At 33.7% G+C, this 18,836-nt stretch overlaps 3 protein-coding genes across 3 annotated transcripts; 2 read left to right on the forward strand and 1 right to left on the reverse strand.

Moving 5' to 3' along the window:
- Positions 1 to 742: 742 nt before the first annotated feature.
- Positions 743 to 2,587, forward strand: LOC111470486 (putative two-component response regulator-like APRR6). Its single transcript, XM_023116040.1, has 4 exons — positions 743 to 828; positions 906 to 1,475; positions 1,578 to 1,651; positions 1,725 to 2,587. Exons 1-4 carry the CDS (start codon positions 750 to 752, stop codon positions 2,478 to 2,480), a joined length of 1,479 nt encoding a protein of 492 aa, XP_022971808.1. The 5' UTR covers positions 743 to 749; the 3' UTR covers positions 2,481 to 2,587.
- Positions 2,588 to 5,904: 3,317 nt separating this feature from the next.
- Positions 5,905 to 13,237, forward strand: LOC111470463. Its single transcript, XM_023116017.1, has 9 exons — positions 5,905 to 6,259; positions 6,413 to 6,490; positions 6,895 to 7,602; positions 7,766 to 7,868; positions 8,769 to 8,869; positions 9,032 to 9,206; positions 12,137 to 12,307; positions 12,379 to 12,479; positions 12,624 to 13,237. The coding sequence occupies exons 1-9, from the start codon at positions 5,990 to 5,992 to the stop codon at positions 12,681 to 12,683; spliced, it is 1,767 nt and encodes a 588-aa protein (XP_022971785.1). The 5' UTR covers positions 5,905 to 5,989; the 3' UTR covers positions 12,684 to 13,237.
- A 1,162-nt stretch (positions 13,238 to 14,399) lies between these two features.
- Positions 14,400 to 17,149, reverse strand: LOC111470462 (receptor protein kinase-like protein ZAR1). The gene is made up of 2 exons (XM_023116016.1): positions 15,609 to 17,149; positions 14,400 to 15,346 (listed from the first exon to the last, which is right to left on the reverse strand). Exons 1-2 carry the CDS (start codon positions 17,017 to 17,019, stop codon positions 14,670 to 14,672), a joined length of 2,088 nt encoding a protein of 695 aa, XP_022971784.1. The 5' UTR covers positions 17,020 to 17,149; the 3' UTR covers positions 14,400 to 14,669.
- Between the last annotated feature and the right edge of the window lie 1,687 nt (positions 17,150 to 18,836).

The following is an 18,836-nucleotide window of genomic DNA, read 5'->3' on the forward strand; positions in this document are numbered from 1 at the left end:
CCGGTAAATGCAGAAAATGGGTCATTGGGTCCCTGATTCTCTTCCTAGCTTTGCCAAAAATCTTCATATCTTGGTGGTGGATCATGAAACCTTATCTCTCAACCACTTGAGTTCCTTGCTTAGGGAGCAGTCTTACCATGGTACATAGCATCACAATATTTCCATTAATCTCTTTCACCATCCTAATTTAATTTAATGGTCTAAAGCTAATTTTATGCTTCTGTTTGTATCGGATAACATCCTAATTTTAATTTTGTCAGTAATGATCTAAAGCTAAATTTTATGCCAATTGTTTGTATCTGATAACATGTAAAGTTTATTTCTCAAACAGAAGAAAAAAAATTGGGAAATGTTAACTTGATTTTTTAATTATTTTATTGATTTTTTATTCATTTGAAAGGAAGTTCATGAGTGATTGTTTTTATTAATACTATATTTCCATATAAAGATATTTGATGAGTTGCTCAATTTCTTCTTTTTCTGGGAATTAAATTCAAAGCATAAAAGTATAAGATAGGAATGTCTTCCTTGTTTAAGTTTCTACTCGACCAATTTTGTGTATGTTGGTTCATTTATGGGACTAATTACATGAGTATCTTCAACTTTAAGTTTTTGTTTTTCCTTTTCTATGAACGAAACGTGCATGACTTGATTTTTTTTTTTTTTTTTAATTTTCAGTTACGACCACTGTATTGGGATCTATTGCTCTATCAATGATTCAAGAAAAAAGTGATGAGTTCGACCTTGTCATGGCTAACGTTAGCATGCCCGACATGGACAGTTTTTCATTCTTGCACGTGCTCCTTAAGATGAAAATTGTTGTCATTTGTAAGCTCAATTTTTCTCTACAAATCTCATTCAATTAAATGTCTTCATTATTCTCAAGCTATTTTGTTGTTGGGCAGTTATGTCATCAGTGATGAACTTGGACGTGGCTACGAAAGCATTGGCTGAAGGAGCGTGTTATTTTCTTCAGAAACCTATTTCCAAGGATGATCTCAAATATGTATGGCAACACGTGTATCGAAGGAACAGAAACATATCAAAGCTAAACCATGAAGCAAATTGCGTAGAAAAAGCCAAATATGGAAAAGAATCTGTCGGCATCCAAAACGACGACACTGTTGTTTTGTCTCAGCCCACCGATGAAGTTAGTATTAATAATAACGGTAGTATTAACTATCAACTTATGAGCTATAAAGAAGAAGGGCAGAATCAACCAACTAATTCCCATGATACCCTAGTTGCTTCATACTTCGAAGGAAAGAGATTAATGGATGACATAGAAGGAACAAGCAAGGAGAAGAGAGTTATATATTACTCAACGCCTACCAATTTTGGAGATACAAGAATTGATGAGGATAATAGAAGAATGAAGGAATATTATATTTCTAGTGATAACAGATCACGTGTCGTTTGGAATGTGGAACGACGTCGCAAATTCTCCGACGCTCTCAACAAGCTAGGAGATAAATGTAATTTCGCCTCTCTTTCCAGAGTTATTTTTATTTTTTTAGTATTTAAATTCAATAATGCATTTTTAATTGTTTTACTTACATTTTCTTCTTGTTTTGAAGGTCGTCCAAAACTTATACTGAAATTGATGAATGAACCATCCTTGACACTGCGCCAGGTAGCTAACCACCTGCAGGTATTGTTCATTCTTGTTCGCATAAAATAGAATTTGGTATTAGATTTGTTCTAACCATGCATTATCCTATCAGAAATACAAAGCACAAGTAGAGTCCATGAAAAAGGGGAGAGAAAATAAATTAGCTCCAAGGAGGGAAGCTTCCAAATTCAATTTCTCAGTCAGGACTCAACTTCCTCTTCCGTTGGTACCAAAGCACCCTCACGATGAGGCAAACAGCTCTACAAAGGGAAGTTTAACCTCTTTTATAGGAGGGGAAAGATTCCGACTTATTGCTCCTAAACCTGTGCCTAGTCCTAAACTGCCTGTTAGCGCCAACTTTGCAAATCATGGTCTCATAATGCTTGGCCAAAATTTTCAACCTGTTGATTCAAACTACAATTCAGTTCCATATATCATCAATCAGACAACTCCAAAGGTAACTTCTTCTTGTGTATTTGATGAAACTCAGTTCTCAGATAATCATCTTGATGTAGTACAGCAAGATTTGACTACTTTCAAGATTGAAAACCAAGAAGCAATGGGATGTAATGGCACTTCAGAAGGGATTCAGTTGATGTCAAACAACATGGCTTTTCCTGATTCAACCAACTTGGACAATATTGCTGCAAATTTTGGAAATGAAGGAAGCCAACAACAATCAGCCGAATTTGATTATCTCTTAAATTTTTTAGAAGATGATCCACACGAGTTTGACAGTGACTTAAATCTGAGTGACGTAGATAAGTACAGCGAGTGGCTAAAGAACACTGTTCTTGAAAATAGAAGCGGTCCAGACAGCTTTCTTGGTGACAGTGCAGAAAACTTTTCAACTGAAAACACCCAATAAATAGGTATGTTTTATTTCTCTAATGTTCTCGAGGTGTTTAGAAATGTACATGACTGAAAACTCGCCTAAAACTCTACATATTTTGCAATGTTAATTATGTTGTAACTTATGCATCTCTTCTTTTGAATCGTATTTAGCTATGAGATCTTGGTTGAATGGATACCATAGGATGATGAGGGCTATCATGTTTATGCTAAAATTGACATGGCTTCAACTCTTTGGAAATGCATGTCGTTCTAGTCAACAAACCATGATTTCAAATCTTCAAATAATAATACTTAATTTTTTAAACTCGATTTGATGTTAGAAAGACAATAAAAAAGAATACATTATAAGTTTAAATCATATCGATTTCAAAAATCAGTAGTCAAGTTCTTGGAAGCAGCAAGTTTGTTATAGATTTTCAAGACGAACTTTGCATCAACATGTTCACCATCACAAGTAGCAAGAGAAACTTGATTACGAGGTTTTGGTATCCTCTTCCCATTGCCAAAAGCTCCAATGGCATATATATTCCCTGCACTATTTGCTACCCTCATCATCATCTCAACATACGCGTCGTGAAACTTTGCCAAAAGTTTCAACGGTGATGCCATTTTCAACTGCACCTTTGAAAATTGTCGTCTCATACGCAATAGTTGCCAAATCTTGAAACTCCTTAAACTTGTAGGGCGAGTATCACTTCCTAGCTTTTGGTATCTTCTTCTTCTCCATAGCCTCCTCATGCCTTGAGCTGATGGGGTTGCAATGATATCCATCTGGGGTTCTTCTTATGAGTGGGTATAAGGGGGAAAGAGGAAGAGTTTATATAGAGGTTATTATTGTCAAAAACTAGGGGGGTTTGAAGAAAGACTTGGTCTTTGAGATTAAAAGCTTTTTTTAAAAAAAATTGGATGAGTTTTGGCGAAAAAATTATTTGATAATTATATATATAATTATTGGATCATTAAATTGTGGGGTCTCTTCTAATTAATTTTTCATTTCATAAATTATTTTCCTTTTTTCTTTTCTTATAATTATTTGGTAGTTGTAACTTGCTTCTTGTTTTAAAAAAGTTGTAAATTTTGGAATATTCAAAACTTGTTTTTTTTTTTTTTTTTTTTTTTTTTTTTTTTTTTTTTTTTTTTTTTTTTTTTTTTTTTTTTTTTTTTTTTTTTTTTTTTTTTTTTTTTTTTTTTTTTTTTTTTTTTGTTTGTTTGTTTCTTATTATTGACCATTCCATTTTTTATATAAAGACATGCACAATAAATATGTTAAAACAAATATAAACAATAATTTAAGTTATTTTATTCAACTTATTTTTTTTTTTAAAGAAAAAGGGAATTATAAATATTATATATATATATATATATGGAAAAGAGGAAAAAAAAAAAGACAAAAAATAAGAAATAGAAACATTTCTAAAACAAATATTAAAATGGTTGCCTGCAAAATTAGAAAAAAAAAATGGTGGAGTTTTTGATGGGATGTGTTAGGAGACTTGGTCAATTAATTGTAAAGGGGGAGTGAATGGTCAAGTTTACAAGTGATCCATGCAACTCAGAATAGAGAGTTTATAACTCAATCTCGGTTAGATTGTCAAGTTATTTTTTTTTTAATTATTTAAAAAAATCATACTTAATTCACTCGGTTACATTGATAATTGGATCATTCTTTTTTGTAACTTGAATTGGATAATCTGGTCCGATTATCAAGTTCGTTCAATGTTAAAAAGGAAAAAAAGAATTAATTTACATAATTAAATTAAAGTGTTTACAACAAGTTAAGGTATTAAAAAAAATAGAGAGATATGGACAGCAAATAAAATTAAAATTATTAGCTAAATTCACATAATTCTTATAAAGGTTATGATCCAAACATATATTATTAGGAATTCCGAAGAGTCCGAAAACATTAAATATTAATTATATATTTAAATAAATTTAGTAGGCTTTGACCCGCTCCCATCTTATTGTTATCGAAATAAATATATATTAAAATTTAAGGTTGTCAAATGCTTAATAAGAATTATTCATTAAAGGAACCAGCACAAAAAAAATTAATTTTAGTTCTTTTTCTTTTTTATAACTATTTGGCAAAAAATAAAAAAAAAATTAAGTTTCTAAAATAATACTTGGGGCTTTATAGGAACCAACATAACTCGTTCAATGGTCTCCTTATGTTACTGCTATATTATTATGTTATCAAGTTATCGCTTCATAACACTCAAATAGTGCAATTGTGAGGTTGATATTAGAGTTGAGTTGGTTCCTAGAAGTGGAATCAATAAGCATGTGCACGACTAAGCAATTTGATAAGTCCAATGTTGACAGATGGGACGAGATTGAAAAATGTATGCTTTATTTGTTGAGATAAAATTGTCACCAAAACTGATTAATTAATATTTTTAATTACTAATAATTTTGAAGTATGTTGTGAAGTTTAAAATAGCAATGACAAAACAAAGAATTTATAGATGGACATCACGGATCAATCAAATCGTGACATGTGGAGTCTTAAAAGAGTGACAATTGATGGCTACTTCTCGTAGGTAGCTAAGGAGATAGTTTAGGTCAAATGAAGCTTGACAGTAAAATTGAATTGAGGAGTTAAGCTATTTAGGAATAATTATTTAAGATGAATGAATATATTAAGTATGATGGAAGTGGGATCACATCAACTATCTTTAATCAAACAACTTGTTCATATCTCGAACAAACACAAATGAAACTAATTTAAAAAGTTTTTCGAGTCATATTGAAGTTGAGTTTTGGAGGTCTAAAATGATGAACTTTTATTGGAATGTGAGGAAAGTGTTAGACGAACACGACTCTTCACAATGGTATGATATTGTTCACTTTGAACATAAACTCTCATAGCTTTGCTTTAGGGTTTCCCAAAAGGCCTCAAACCAATGGAGAGTGTATTCTTAGATTATAAACTCATGATCATTCTCTAAATTAACCAATGGGGGACACTTTCATCTAACAGAAAGATGGTTATTTTGTGTGAAAGTAGAAAATTGTTAACATTGTGCTTCTTGTCAAAATCACGATGTCGTACAGTTGAAAAAGTAGGACCGTGACACTCCTCGTCCACATCGGAGTTGATTTCATCCCATGAAATCTCTAAACTATCATGTGTCCATATCAAAATCGAATATCGTTTTTGTGGGTGTGTTAAAAAATTGTGCATCCATTAAAACTTTCAAATTTTGAGTTTATGTTTTTATCTGAGTTAAGACACTTGATGTCCGTTCCCGTGGGTGTCTATTCCATTTTCCCTTTCTTATTTTAATTCCATTTTCATAAAAATTTTAGAACTTATTTCAATATTAATAATAATATTATATATATAATATTAGAAAAAGAATTTTCTACTCATTTTAGGATAGGCATTCAATTGGTTGGTTGGGTAAAAAAGTAACGGTCCTTTATTTTACTAATTGAAAAAAGAAAATAAAAAAGAAAAGAAAAGGATTACGTAGGTCGGTGACGACGCTCCAGCTCCTCGCGCAATCGCCTCCGGCGATGCCGACAGTGCAATCCGACATTCGCTGTGCTTATCACATCGCCTCCTCCACCTTCCGCTCCCTCTCCCCTAGTTTTAGGCCCCGCCGAACCGCTGCCTTTCCATGTAAACTGCTCTTCCCCTCCTTCAAATTGAGAGCCTTCTCCACATGTGCTGCCGTGAGAGTTCCCGAGAAGCCGTCGATTTGTACGGCCGACGAGCTTCATTATGCCTCTGTACCGAATTCTGACTGGAGGCTTGCTCTCTGGCGCTATCGTCCCTCCCCTCAGGTGATCTTTAATTCCGTTTTGATTATGTACTCTTCGAGATTCGAGATGAGAACAATTTTTTTTTTTTTTTTTTTTTAATTTGTGGATTTGCGATGTGAATAAGTACGCCGCTTAGTTTTGAATTGCTTTTCTGTCCTTTACGCGATTGAACAGGCGCCTCCGAGGAATCATCCGCTTTTGCTATTATCCGGAGTCGGAACTAATGCTATTGGTTATGATCTTGCCCCTGGGGTAAATTTTCTTCCGCTTAGGATTGTAGCTGTACTTTGAAGTTTATTGAGAAGTGGTTTTTATTTTTATGGCCTTTTATGATTTGTAAATGCTCTAGGTTGCTATGACATTAATGTAGATTACTTATTATTCTTATTATTATTATTTGTTTTTGAGGAACATTTGACATAGATTACTGTATAATCATGTTCTCTCTGGTCCTTTGTCTGTCTATTTTCTTTCCTTGAGCCACAATGGTCATATTCCCATGCTATGAAAAGTTGCCTAGTCGTATTTTTCTTTATTCATCAGATTGTCTGTTCTAACGTATTCAAAGATGACATCATTCACTAAGAACTAATCTTCTAAGCTTCATTGGATTGAACAACCCATATATTCCTTTCTTTTATGTGCTATTCCTGCAGTGTTCTTTTGCGCGGCATATGTCTGGTCAGGGGTATGATACATGGATTCTTGAAGTTCGAGGTGCAGGACTGAGCTTGCAGGAACCAAATGTGAAAGAAATTGAGCATTCAGCTAAAGTTAAATCAGAAAAAATGGAAGCAATCTCTGAGAGCAAAATTAATGGAACTGTACATGTGGAAGAAGAGTCAACAAAAATTCTTGAAGATCTCTCAAAATCAGATACTTGCATCAATGGGAAAGAATCTGACTTTTCTATGGTTGAGGAAGAAGACTTCATAGGAATAGCAACAATTTGGGATGAGTCAAGTGTAGTTTCGGAGTTAACAGAAACTTTTATGCGTTTGTCAGAACGGCTATCTGGCTTTTTAAGTGAAGGCCAATCAAGGATTATGTCCGCCAAACTATTTGATCAAATTTCAAAACTTTTAGTTGATTCCCAATTATCTGAACGTTTTAATGAGGTAAGGGAAAAGCTTTCATATTTGTTGGAAACAGGACAGACCTCAGTCATTGCTGGCCAGATTAGGGATTTGAGTCAAAGGCTTGTAGAAATTATTGAAGAAGGTCAACGATCTGTTTCACCTCCATTATTCAATTTGCAAGATCGATTTTCTTCAACGATTGACGATTTTCAGAAACAACTTGATTTAATAGTAAAATATGACTGGGACTTTGATCATTATCTGTTGGAGGACGTTCCTGCTGCGGTAAGGTGACATTTTATCTTGTTGAAATGACCATATCTACAATCACTAATTGTGGCTAGTTTCTGAACTTAACTTCAACACTTTTCATCTTAGATTTTGATTAATTTTAAATTTGAATTTTTTATACTCACCAAGAGAAAAAATCTGTCATCTTCGACTTCAGATGGATTATATCATGGCTATAAGCAAGCCAAAGGATGGCAAATTGCTTGCTATTGGGCACTCCATGGGTGGTATCTTGCTTTATGCAAGACTTTCTCGTTGTGGTAAGTTCGTGTACTTTCTCATGCATTTCATGTTTCTGTGACTAAATGTTATATTTGTGTATCCTTTAGTTTCTGTGTCTAAATGGTATTGTGCTTTGTTTTTTGAATTATTGCAGCTTTTCCTCTCTCCCTCTCTCCCTAGCACACACACACTGCGCACACTAAACTCTCTTTGGTATTCGACCCTTTTTAGGTGGTTTTCTATGCCTTCTACATTATCTCTATCATACTTAATATGCTAGCATATGTAATATAGACTAGAAGTCCTTTGAAGTTGACAATGGAAATGCCATTAATCAAGTGACAGAAGAACTATCGGGAAAAAATTGGTAGTACTGTTTGTAGCATTTTCATGATTACAGAAGAAAAGTAAAACAGGACCTTCTCAAAGAAAACAAAGAAATGGGAAGGAAAGGTTTTTATGAAAGTATTATATCCCCTGTTGTGATGAAGGTTGATCCATTGAACATCTATTAAGTTTTAGAGTTTTGTTTTTTTATCAATTCTTTCTCAACAATATTGACTCTTACTAGTGCTGTTAGTCATGTTTGTTGATTTTTCTTGCATATAATGGATGACTGCTTCTGTTATGCCTCATTATAAATTATTGAAGTTGATACAATATTTGTGAAGTTCTTGAACATTACAGCTGCATAACAACGTTTTAGCTGCCACTTAAGAGTTTTTATATTTTAGTTGTTGTAAGATGTTTGATTTCTTTATCATCGTTATTTTATAATGTTAGCATTTGCTAGGATATTCCTATCCTGTAATAATCTTTAATACGTAAATTTACATATGGGAGTAAGAAATCCTTTACTATGCATTACTACCTTACGTCTCTTTTTCTTTCTGTTAGCTGGGAATAATTTTGTATGCATTTGTCTGCCCTCTTATAAGGTTTTGAAGGAAGAGACCCCAGATTGGCTGCTATTGTTACATTGGCATCATCTCTTGACTATACTTCTTCAAAATCAGCCTTGAAAATGCTATTGCCCCTTGTGAGTGAAAGCAAGTTTTTAAGCAAATGTTTTCAACTGAGTAATTAGCGAACGTCAATTGTTGGCAAATATCTTTGATGTTGTTTTCCTTTTGTTAGTCCAACACTTCACTCGTCATACATATCTTGATTATGCAGTAATATTACTGTATTTGGCTTACAGGCAGATCCTGCACAGGCTCTTAATGTTCCAGTTGTTCCATTAGGAGCTTTATTATCAGCTTCATATCCTCTTTCATCTCGTTCTCCTTATGTCTTATCATGGCTAAATAGTCTTATTTCTGCAGAAGATATGATGGATCCTGAAATGTTAAAAAAGCTCGTCTTGAACAACTTCTGTAAGTGATCCTTCTTGAGTTTTTCTCCGTGGTGAGATGCTATTAGCATTAAGTTAAGGGAGTCAGCCATGTCTAAGATATCACATGCATGAAATTTGTTTGTTTTTCGTCTTGTAGCAAGAATGATATAATGCATGCTTGCGTTATATGGTATAGCTTACAACTTAGAACCGTCTGTTTCAAGTCAACTAGTCTATCAAAGGGGAAGGAATTGTTTGAGTTATCTTTACTTTAAAAAAGAAAAAAAAAAAAAGAGAACACCCTAGTAAAATGAGACCACCTCAATATATTGAATTGAAACGGTGTGTCATTTGCGCACAAAAAAAAAAGGGTACTTATACTTTTGATTTCTAAGTTTTGAGTTTGGTTTCTATTTAGTCCCAAAACTTGGAGAATAATTTTAAATAGTTCTTGTACTACTTAATCACTAGTTAACCTATTGGAAAGATTCTGGGGCAGTTAAGTTGGCTAATTAGATTATGTCATGCTCAGCTTGCTGCGAGTTGGGATAACGAGCTCAACAATTCAATCAACAAAAAAAGAAATGATATGTTAACATAATTCAATCAACAACTTAACCGTCATATGATTTTTTTTCATTTGGTCAATAGTATTCTTTATCTACAACACTATTAGGAATTACAGCCTATCAACTTGTGACGAATTCATGAGGGTCAACTTTCTCACGACACCTTTACAAACTGATTTAGCACAAAATAATATAATATCCAGAAAACAGTACAGAAAGCAACACAAAAGAAAGAAACACACATAACTTCTCTCAACTTCCTATTCAAACATTCAACTCAAATAACCAACTACAACTAAACCTTCTAATCTACGTTCGGAACTAAAGTCCCCTGTTACCTTTTCTTAGAATCGTGATTGGAGGTCTAACAGTCAACTATCAGTAAAATTGGACTTTTTAGTACTAATTTTTGAATTTTAGGGACTAAACTGTTAATTTTAAAACCTCTAGGATTAAATAGAAACCAGACCGAAACTCATTGACCAAAAGTGTAATTTGTCCCAAAAAAAAATTACCTTTGAGTTACTTGTTCAAACAGGGAGTATTTGTTTTTTTAATTTTTAATGAGAAACCAATTTCATTATAGAATGAAATAACAAAAAGGGGGAGGATAACCCAAAAATCACGTGCAAGGTCAGTTTGCACATGGAGAAGATAGGCTGTAAGTACTGAAAGGAGCTTAAAATTTACTCCAAGAGAGACTAATAAGGTGATTGAAGAACTTCCAAAAGGATTTGGATTTCTTGTTGAAGACTATCATTTCTCAAGCCTTAGACACTCGGCTGCAACCCTACCAAGATAAGTTAAGCTGGAGAATTTCCTTCTTTGAAAACGGATGGGGTTCAAGGTGCAGAGATTAGGCTTCTTGCTTCTGGATCTGTTTAGGTGGACAGTGTACCAACTGAAACGTTGCAAAAGGCGATTCCAAAGTGGAGCCCAAGGAATAGTCACGAAAGATAAGGTCCTACCATAAACCACGATTGCATTTCTCGGACTCCAAGAGTGGGGTTACTTATTTTTAAATACTCAAACCACATTATTATTTTTCTAGGGAAAAATAAGACTCCAATATATGGATGACGATACCAGCTAAGGAGGCCATGGAAATGAAGTCTGGACAGTTAAATTGATGCATATGTTGTAGCCTTAGGTTAGGGTAGGGCAATTGCTTTTATTTTTAAATTTTGATAGGAGAGGATGTTTTCCCAGTTTTCAGTTATACTATTTTCTATGATGCTACTAATATATTTGAAATGAATTTATGAATATTTAAGTCCATGGCAATGTTTAAAGCGAACTGTTTAAAAGAAAAAGTATTCTTTAATACCATCTTGCATTGTTATTATCCTGTCCTAAGTTCATCCCCCTTTGATACTTGATGCCTCCAAGAACTAAAGTCCTTTCAAAGACCTTAATCCCCTTATAAGACCCTTTTTCAAACCACCCTTAGCATAATTTGGCCTATTGGTAATAGCAAGTTAGAGGAAATAGGTTTAAACTATTGTGGTCACATACCTAAGATTTAATATTCTAAATGGAGTATATGGAGTAGGATCATGTGGTTGTCATCTAAGCATTGTTGTGGTGCACGCAAGCTAGCCTAAATACTCACAAAGGTATATCAACACTTCTAGAAAATGGGGGAGCGATAGCTTTTCTGGCAGTTATGTTTTTCTTTAAATGATATTTAAAAGAAAAAGTTCCGGAATTGTATGGTGCCTGGTAAATATGACCATCCACTGTCCAAAGTCTTAAGAGATTTGGAGTCAAGGTTCCTGGCTTAACTGAAATGGCCTATCACTGTTCGTCCTCTCTATCGGTAGATTTCTCCTCATATTATACATGCTCCAAATCCCAAGATCTCATCCCAGCAAGCCTGAACACTCCTAATCGTGTTCACGGACACAGCAAACACTTTGAGGAGAACAGAACACACTAGGGAAGCATTTACGAAATAGAATTTGGATGTAGAAAAGGACTGAAGGTAATGGTGCTGATAAAATTTTTGGGTCACATATTGAAAAGTCTTGCTCAACTTACATCAGAGGATTGAACGTGCATTAAGGTATCCGAAGTCAATTATGCAAGGATATACTTCTGTAAAAAACCACGACACCTCCTTGGCCTTTTCAATGTAGTTTGTAGATCTGTTTAATGCCAAGAAGTTTCTAAATTTTCACTGCAAGTTGAAGTAATGTTAAAAAAAAAAAAAAAAGTGTCTTGAGTTGTAAGTCTGATCTCTACTGTCAGTTCCTGAAAATTTAATTCTCTTGAGAACCAACCAATGAAACCATGTCCAGCCAATAACTTCATCTTCCTATTTATTGTTATATTATTATTTTCTCGTGTTCATAATATATAATTACTATCTTACATAGCACAAATTCAACTATGAGTGTAGGTACCATTCCTGCTAAACTTATCTTACAACTCACAACCGCTTTTCGAGAGGGTGGTTTGCGAGACAGAAGTAATACATTTTATTACAAGGACCATTTACATAAATGCCATGTCCCAATCTTAGCGCTTGCTGGAGACCAAGATCTAATCTGTCCACCTGTAGCTGTAGAAGGTACATTCATTGTGTTCATGTGGAATATAACTACCTTTTCCATCTTACTTATATTGATTTAATTGAAGCAGAAACAGCAAAGCTTATTCCCGAGCACCTTGTTTCCTATAAATGTTTTGGAGAACCGGGAGGTCCACATTATGCACATTATGATTTAGTTGGAGGACGCCTGGTATTATTTTCTTCCCTTCCGCCGTCTATTCACTATCATGGACTTTTCATAGTAGATTCGAGTTATATTTAATGGGAAAATTTTTTATTTTGTTTTCCAAATCTATTTGATGTTGCCATGATTGAATTCCTCCAAAATATGCAGGCAGCGGAGCAGGTGTATCCATGTATTATCGATTTTATTAGCAAGCATGATGCAGTTTGATTATCCGCATCTCAATAAATTTTGTTTTTGCATGATTCATTCAAATGTAACACATCCTAGTCGATGTTGGTTACCGTTCATACATGCCTGGGGATCGAAATTTCCTTGCAGAACGTATAAATTTTGGTTGATTGAGATCCACATGCAGAGAGGGTTATGGAGACTTGAGGACTCCTTGTTCGTGCAAGCTTCATTAACCAACGCTGAATCAAGATCTCCTTGTTCTGGTTTCAACGAAAATTATCCTGGAAAAGGTCAAGATAATCAATATGTACGAGTTCCGGATCACACAAAATAACATGAGATATGTATATATATATATATATATATAAATGCTTGGAGAACTTGAACTCTTTTCAGCGTTTACACATCACTAGAATTTGTAGATTACTATGATTTTCTTTGAAGGACCCTGAGTTGGTTCAGTAGTCAAAGGAATACGTTGCAAATTCAAGTATCTTTGAGGTAATTAGCTCAGAACCAAATGGAGTTTGATGGGCCGATTTAGACTATTATGAAATAGACTAGTTTTTTTTTTCTTTTTTTTTTTTCTCTTTTTCTCATTCTTCGTATCAGGACTGTTTTCTTGTGCTTAAAAAGCCCATATCTTCCCGACTTTTTTTTTTATTTTTTTTTAATTAGTATTACTATTCTTTCAATTATATAAATGTTTCAACTCGATGCTGTGATAACTTAGCATTAACATGATTAACGTTTGATTTGATTAGATCTAAAAGATCGACATTCTATCAGGTTGATTTTTTGTCTACGTTCTAACATATTTTTTACTCTACTTTAGGAATACTTATATTCTTTTTTTAATATAATACATTTCTTCCTCAGAAAACACACAAGAAAGTATTTTTTTAAGAAATGGAGAGAATAAAGGTGAGAGGAGGAGGCAGAAGAGGACACAAAAATGGACAAAGTTGAGGTGTGTTGTTTGGTTTGGCATCTTTTAGGAAAAAGATGTGTCGTTTCAGACATTATCCCATAATGTCCAAAACATAATACAAAAACTCACATAATATTTGCTCTTCTTCTCCTTTTCTCATTGTCTTCAATCATGATGCCTATAATTCACTATTCCCATATTTGTTTTTACTTTTTCTTTTTTGAAATTCATTTTGTCATTTCCGGTCACTCACGGATGATGAATTGTTGATTTGAACTATCAATGACGGTTCATAATTAATTTAAAATAATCTTTAGTTCGAATTTTCAAGTCTCAAGTTGTCTCGTTGTTGCTAGGTTAAGTTTCGTTAACTTGAACATAGTTCAATTGATTAAGACAAATATTATGACCAAAAGAATTAAAGGTTTGAATCTCTACCTTACAATATGTAAGGTAAAGTTTTCGTCTTCAATTATTTTCATCAATGAAAGTATAAAAATCTTCCAATCCAAGCTACGAGACCAGTTCTATCTCAATTAGTGTCTAGAGGTCTTTAAATGATGCTCTGATTTCTATGTAGCCAATAAAGTTGGAACAATAAACTTTAATCATGTCATTTTGGATTAGAGATTTTCTAAAGAAGTAGCAACGGTTCTTTACAACTTATTAAATTGATGCATCAATAGTTGATATCCATTCGAGTTATTTATGGAAAAGCCCATACGGGCATAATTAGCTTAAAATATTAAATTGTAACATTGTATCATTACTTCCATTACTTATTATAATAAAAGAATATTTAGCATAACAATAAAGTAAGATGGAGCAAATAATAGAGAAATGTCTTTATTGAATGAGAGCATGAGGATGCCAAAGGTCTGCAAAAAGAGCAAGAAGAAGAAGACAACTTCCCACCATAATCTAAACATTTTTTTAATGAAACCTATAAAAAAAAGCATGCTCTTAGGGCAGACCACACAGCTAACAAAACACAACAATCTTAAAAACATCAAAATAAAGTCATTACTATCTTTATCCTGTCGTCTTAACCAATACACAAACTTTCATCTCTATTAGAACGGCTCGGATTTTTAATTCCTCGGTTCAAACGATACCCTTTCGAGCGCGTCCGAGATGTGTCTCATGGAAGGTCTCCTTTCAGGGCTTCCATGAACACAAGCCATTGCAAGTTTTAGTACCGAGACGATCTCTTCTTCGTTATCTACATCTCGAACTAGAAATGGATCAATGACTTCTGAAATTGGTTTTTGTTCTTCAATGCAGAGTTGGATCCAATGAACAAGATCCATTTCAGAGGAAGAACTCACTTGGATTAGTGGGAATCTTCCAATGATCATTTCAAGTAAGATCACACCATATGAGTAAACATCCCATTTTTGAGATGGTTTCAAGACTTTGAGTGATTCAGGAGCTTGATAATAAGTTCCAGTGTTGGAAGATGAACTGCAAATGATCTCAGACGTTACGGTTTTCGATGGCTTTGGATCTAACGGTTTATTTGATGCCATTCGATTCGATTGTACGGTCGGGGTTACTCCAGCTATGTTGGCAAGTCGAGCTAGGCCAAAGTCCGAAACTTTGGCTTCCATGTTCTCACTGAGAAGTATGTTGTTGGGCTTCAAATCTCCATGAACATACTTCTTGGGGCTGAATTCATGGAGATAAACCATTCCTTTAGCAATTCCTTTCATGATCTTTAGCCTTACAGACCAAGATAACGGCGTGAAAGCTTCCATTTCTCGCTTTCCTGTCGATATTTTAAATAATATGGAACAAACAAGCATATAAGTGTTACGATCGTACAACAACGCATACACTCGATCTAAATGAACACAAAGAATATAAAAGAGAAAATGTAATGAGAAATATTGGTTAAAGGTTTATATGGATGATTTCAGGTAACACAGTAATAAAGAATAAAGGCAGAAAGATAGATTTACCATATATATAACTTCACTACGATCATTCATTTATAATCTTTTGTGCACAAAAAGTTGTGAAAATTTTACCATGAATGGCAGTGGCCAGGTTTTGATTTGGCATGAACTCATAAATGAGCAGCTTCTCATCAACAGACCAGTAATAGGCTCTAAGAGTGACAAGATTAGGATGTCTTAGCTTTGCTATGGCTTCTACTTCTGTCTGAAACTCTTTGAGCCTTTGAGAACCGCCTTCACCTAATCGACGCACGGCCAATGTAACGCCGTTGTCGAGCACCACTTTATACATTATCCCAATCCCACTTTTGCTAAGAATGAATGCAGATGCCTTGAGAAGTTCATCAAGATCAAACTCAACTTGTTCATCCAATGCCACGAGATCGAGCTGCTCGACGTTCTGTGAAACCGTCTCGGATTCATCCTTCCTGAAACATAAACATTCTCTGCTGTTTCTTGGATTGAACAGTTTAGAATAACAATATGAGATCAATAACCCAACTAAACATATGCCAATCATATCACCAAGTACTATAGCAATCACAGCACTCTTACTTAATCCACTAGCCTTCTTAGCGTTTTCACCATAAGTCCTTGGGAGAAATGGCAGCAATGATGGTGAAGAACATGTGTTCTTCAATGGGGAACCACAGAGCCCAGGATTTTCAATAAAAGCAGTGGGTCCTCTGTTCATAAGAGCACCATTTTGGGGTATTGGACCATTCAAATTGTTGTGGCTGAGATCAATGTAAACCTTTTCTGGTAAGTTCCCAAGGCTAGAAGGGATTGAACCAGAAAAATGATTATGAGACAAGTCAAGAGTTCCTTGTAAGCTACCCAAACTCCCCAAATCATTAGGAACAGAACCATCGAAGCTGTTGAATGAAAGATCAAGTTTCTCCAAAGAACTCAAGCTAGTTCCAAACCCATGAGGCAGTGAACCAGTGAAGTTATTCTGACTAAGATCAAGGGTTTTAAGCCTCTTGCATTGAAGAATCGAAGTGGGTAAGGAGCCATTAAAGAAATTTTGAGATAAATCCAGAGTTTGAAGGAATTTAAGCTTACCAATCCCATTTGGAACAGACCCAGAAAAGGAATTCCCATAGAGAACCAAGCTTTGTAGGCGTTGAGCGGAAAAGAGCGGTGAAGGCAAGCTCCCAAACAGCCTATTGTTCCTGAAATTGACATGGCGGAGGCCAGCAAGAGCACCGAGAGAGGAAGGAAGAAACCCATATAGATTGTTCTTAGGAAACGTAAGAGAAACAACAATTTGGTGTATACAGCCAACGCCATTCCAAGAACAAGGGGTTTCATCAGAAGAATCCCAATCGGTCAAAGCCCCATGTGGGTCTTCGAAAATGGAGTGCTTAAATGACAAAAGCATAAACCCTTCATGATTCAAAGAACTTACAAGAAGACAATGAGAGGAGGAGCATAGAAGAAGGAGAAACAGAGCCACATTTTGGAACGAGAAACAGAGCATTTCCAAGCAACAACACTAACTTACAGTCTAACAAACTGAGGCTGCAAAAGGTGGAGAGGAAAAGAAATGAATAACAGAAAATGGAATTGGAAGCATGCAACCTCCACTTCCATGGTTTATCAAACTCCTCCATGCCACTCCATAATAGGAGGCTCGCTCCCATTTTCTTATGAAATCTTAGTCAATTTTTGTTAAGCTTTCGAGGAGCCTGGACTCCTTTTTCTTTTGGAATCTCTTTCATGGCTAAATTCAGAGCAAATGGCTAAGTTTAGGGCATGATTTTGACACCATATTAGATGAACACAACTCTCATAATGGTATGATATTGTCCACTCTAAATAGAAGTGCTCATATCTTTGATTTAGACTTCCACAAGAGACCTAATACTAATGAGATAGTATTATTTTATTATAAACTTATAATCCTTCCCTAAAATTAGAAAATTAGCATAAGTCTTTCATCCAACGGGAGAGAAATAAAGAATTCATGACTAACCAATACTTTTCTATCCCTATCAATTTATTTTTATTTAAACATCAATTTTACTGCTTTTTATTTATTTATTTTTGTACTTTAATAAATCTAAAAGTTAATCCGAATCATGATAAATTATTAATAATAAATTTTATTAAAAATAGAGAGATATAATAGAACCATATCAAAAAAATAATAATCGAAAATTTCCTTACTTTCAAATAAAATATTAGTTGTTTGATCTTCTTAAATTTTTTAATTTATTTTATTTTGGCATCTAAAATTCTAAAATTTTAAAATATTTATTTTTGTTGAAGAATTCTCATATTTATTAATCTCTTTTATGGTAAATATATAAATCCTTGACTTTAGTTTTTATTTTAAGAAATTAATAATATAATTTGAAATATATGTATTAATACAACGAGAATTAAATGAGTATTTTAAAGAATTTAAACACTAAAATATATAAATATTTAATAATTGGAGATTGTTTTTTATATACATTTTTAGATTAAATCGAAAGATTATCATAAATTTAGAGAAAAAAAAAAAAAAAAAGAGATGGTCCCAAAATGGATAAGTGAGAAAAGCAATGCAATATTAAATAATTAAATGGTAATTAATGATAATTAATGATGAGTGGCACCAACACACATACATCAACTCTTCCAATCTAAACCTAACAACCAACCACACACTTTACATACATTATCATAACCCTAATATCTTAATCATTTTCCCTTTACTCCCCTATTCAATATTTCAACATGGTCCCTATTCCTTTAACAATAATATTTCAATATATTCGGTTAATACGTTTGTATTTTTTTTTTTTTTTTTTTTTCAGGTCAACTCGACCAATNCAAAAATTGAGTTACAACCCAACCCTACTCTCTATCCTACTTTTAAGATTATTGTGAAGATTAAGAATATTTGATGTTTGTGACTGAGGTTAGTGATGTATTATGACGTGTAAATATTTGATATTTGAGTTTTATGAGATTTTAATTATTAATATAACATATATTTGTGAATAAGTATGGCTTTTTAAAATAATTAAAAAAAGAACTATCTGACACCCCAATCCAATCCAACCCAACCAACCAATTCGTGTACATCCTAACAGATTATTTTAACTAAATTAAAATATTTCAATTAGTTTTTAATTAATGTAAAATCAATTTGGAGAATTCTATTTTTTCTAAGAGGACTTGGGCATTCACATGTGATATAATGTAATATTTTTAAAAATAAATTAAAAATGTTTAATAATAGAGGCTAATTTAAAAAAAAAAAAAAAAACTTAAATATTAAGTACTATAATTTACGTATCTTATATT

This window comes from Cucurbita maxima, unplaced genomic scaffold, assembly GCF_002738345.1.
Source record: "Cucurbita maxima cultivar Rimu unplaced genomic scaffold, Cmax_1.0 Cma_Scf00045, whole genome shotgun sequence".
NCBI lineage: Eukaryota > Viridiplantae > Streptophyta > Magnoliopsida > Cucurbitales > Cucurbitaceae > Cucurbita > Cucurbita maxima.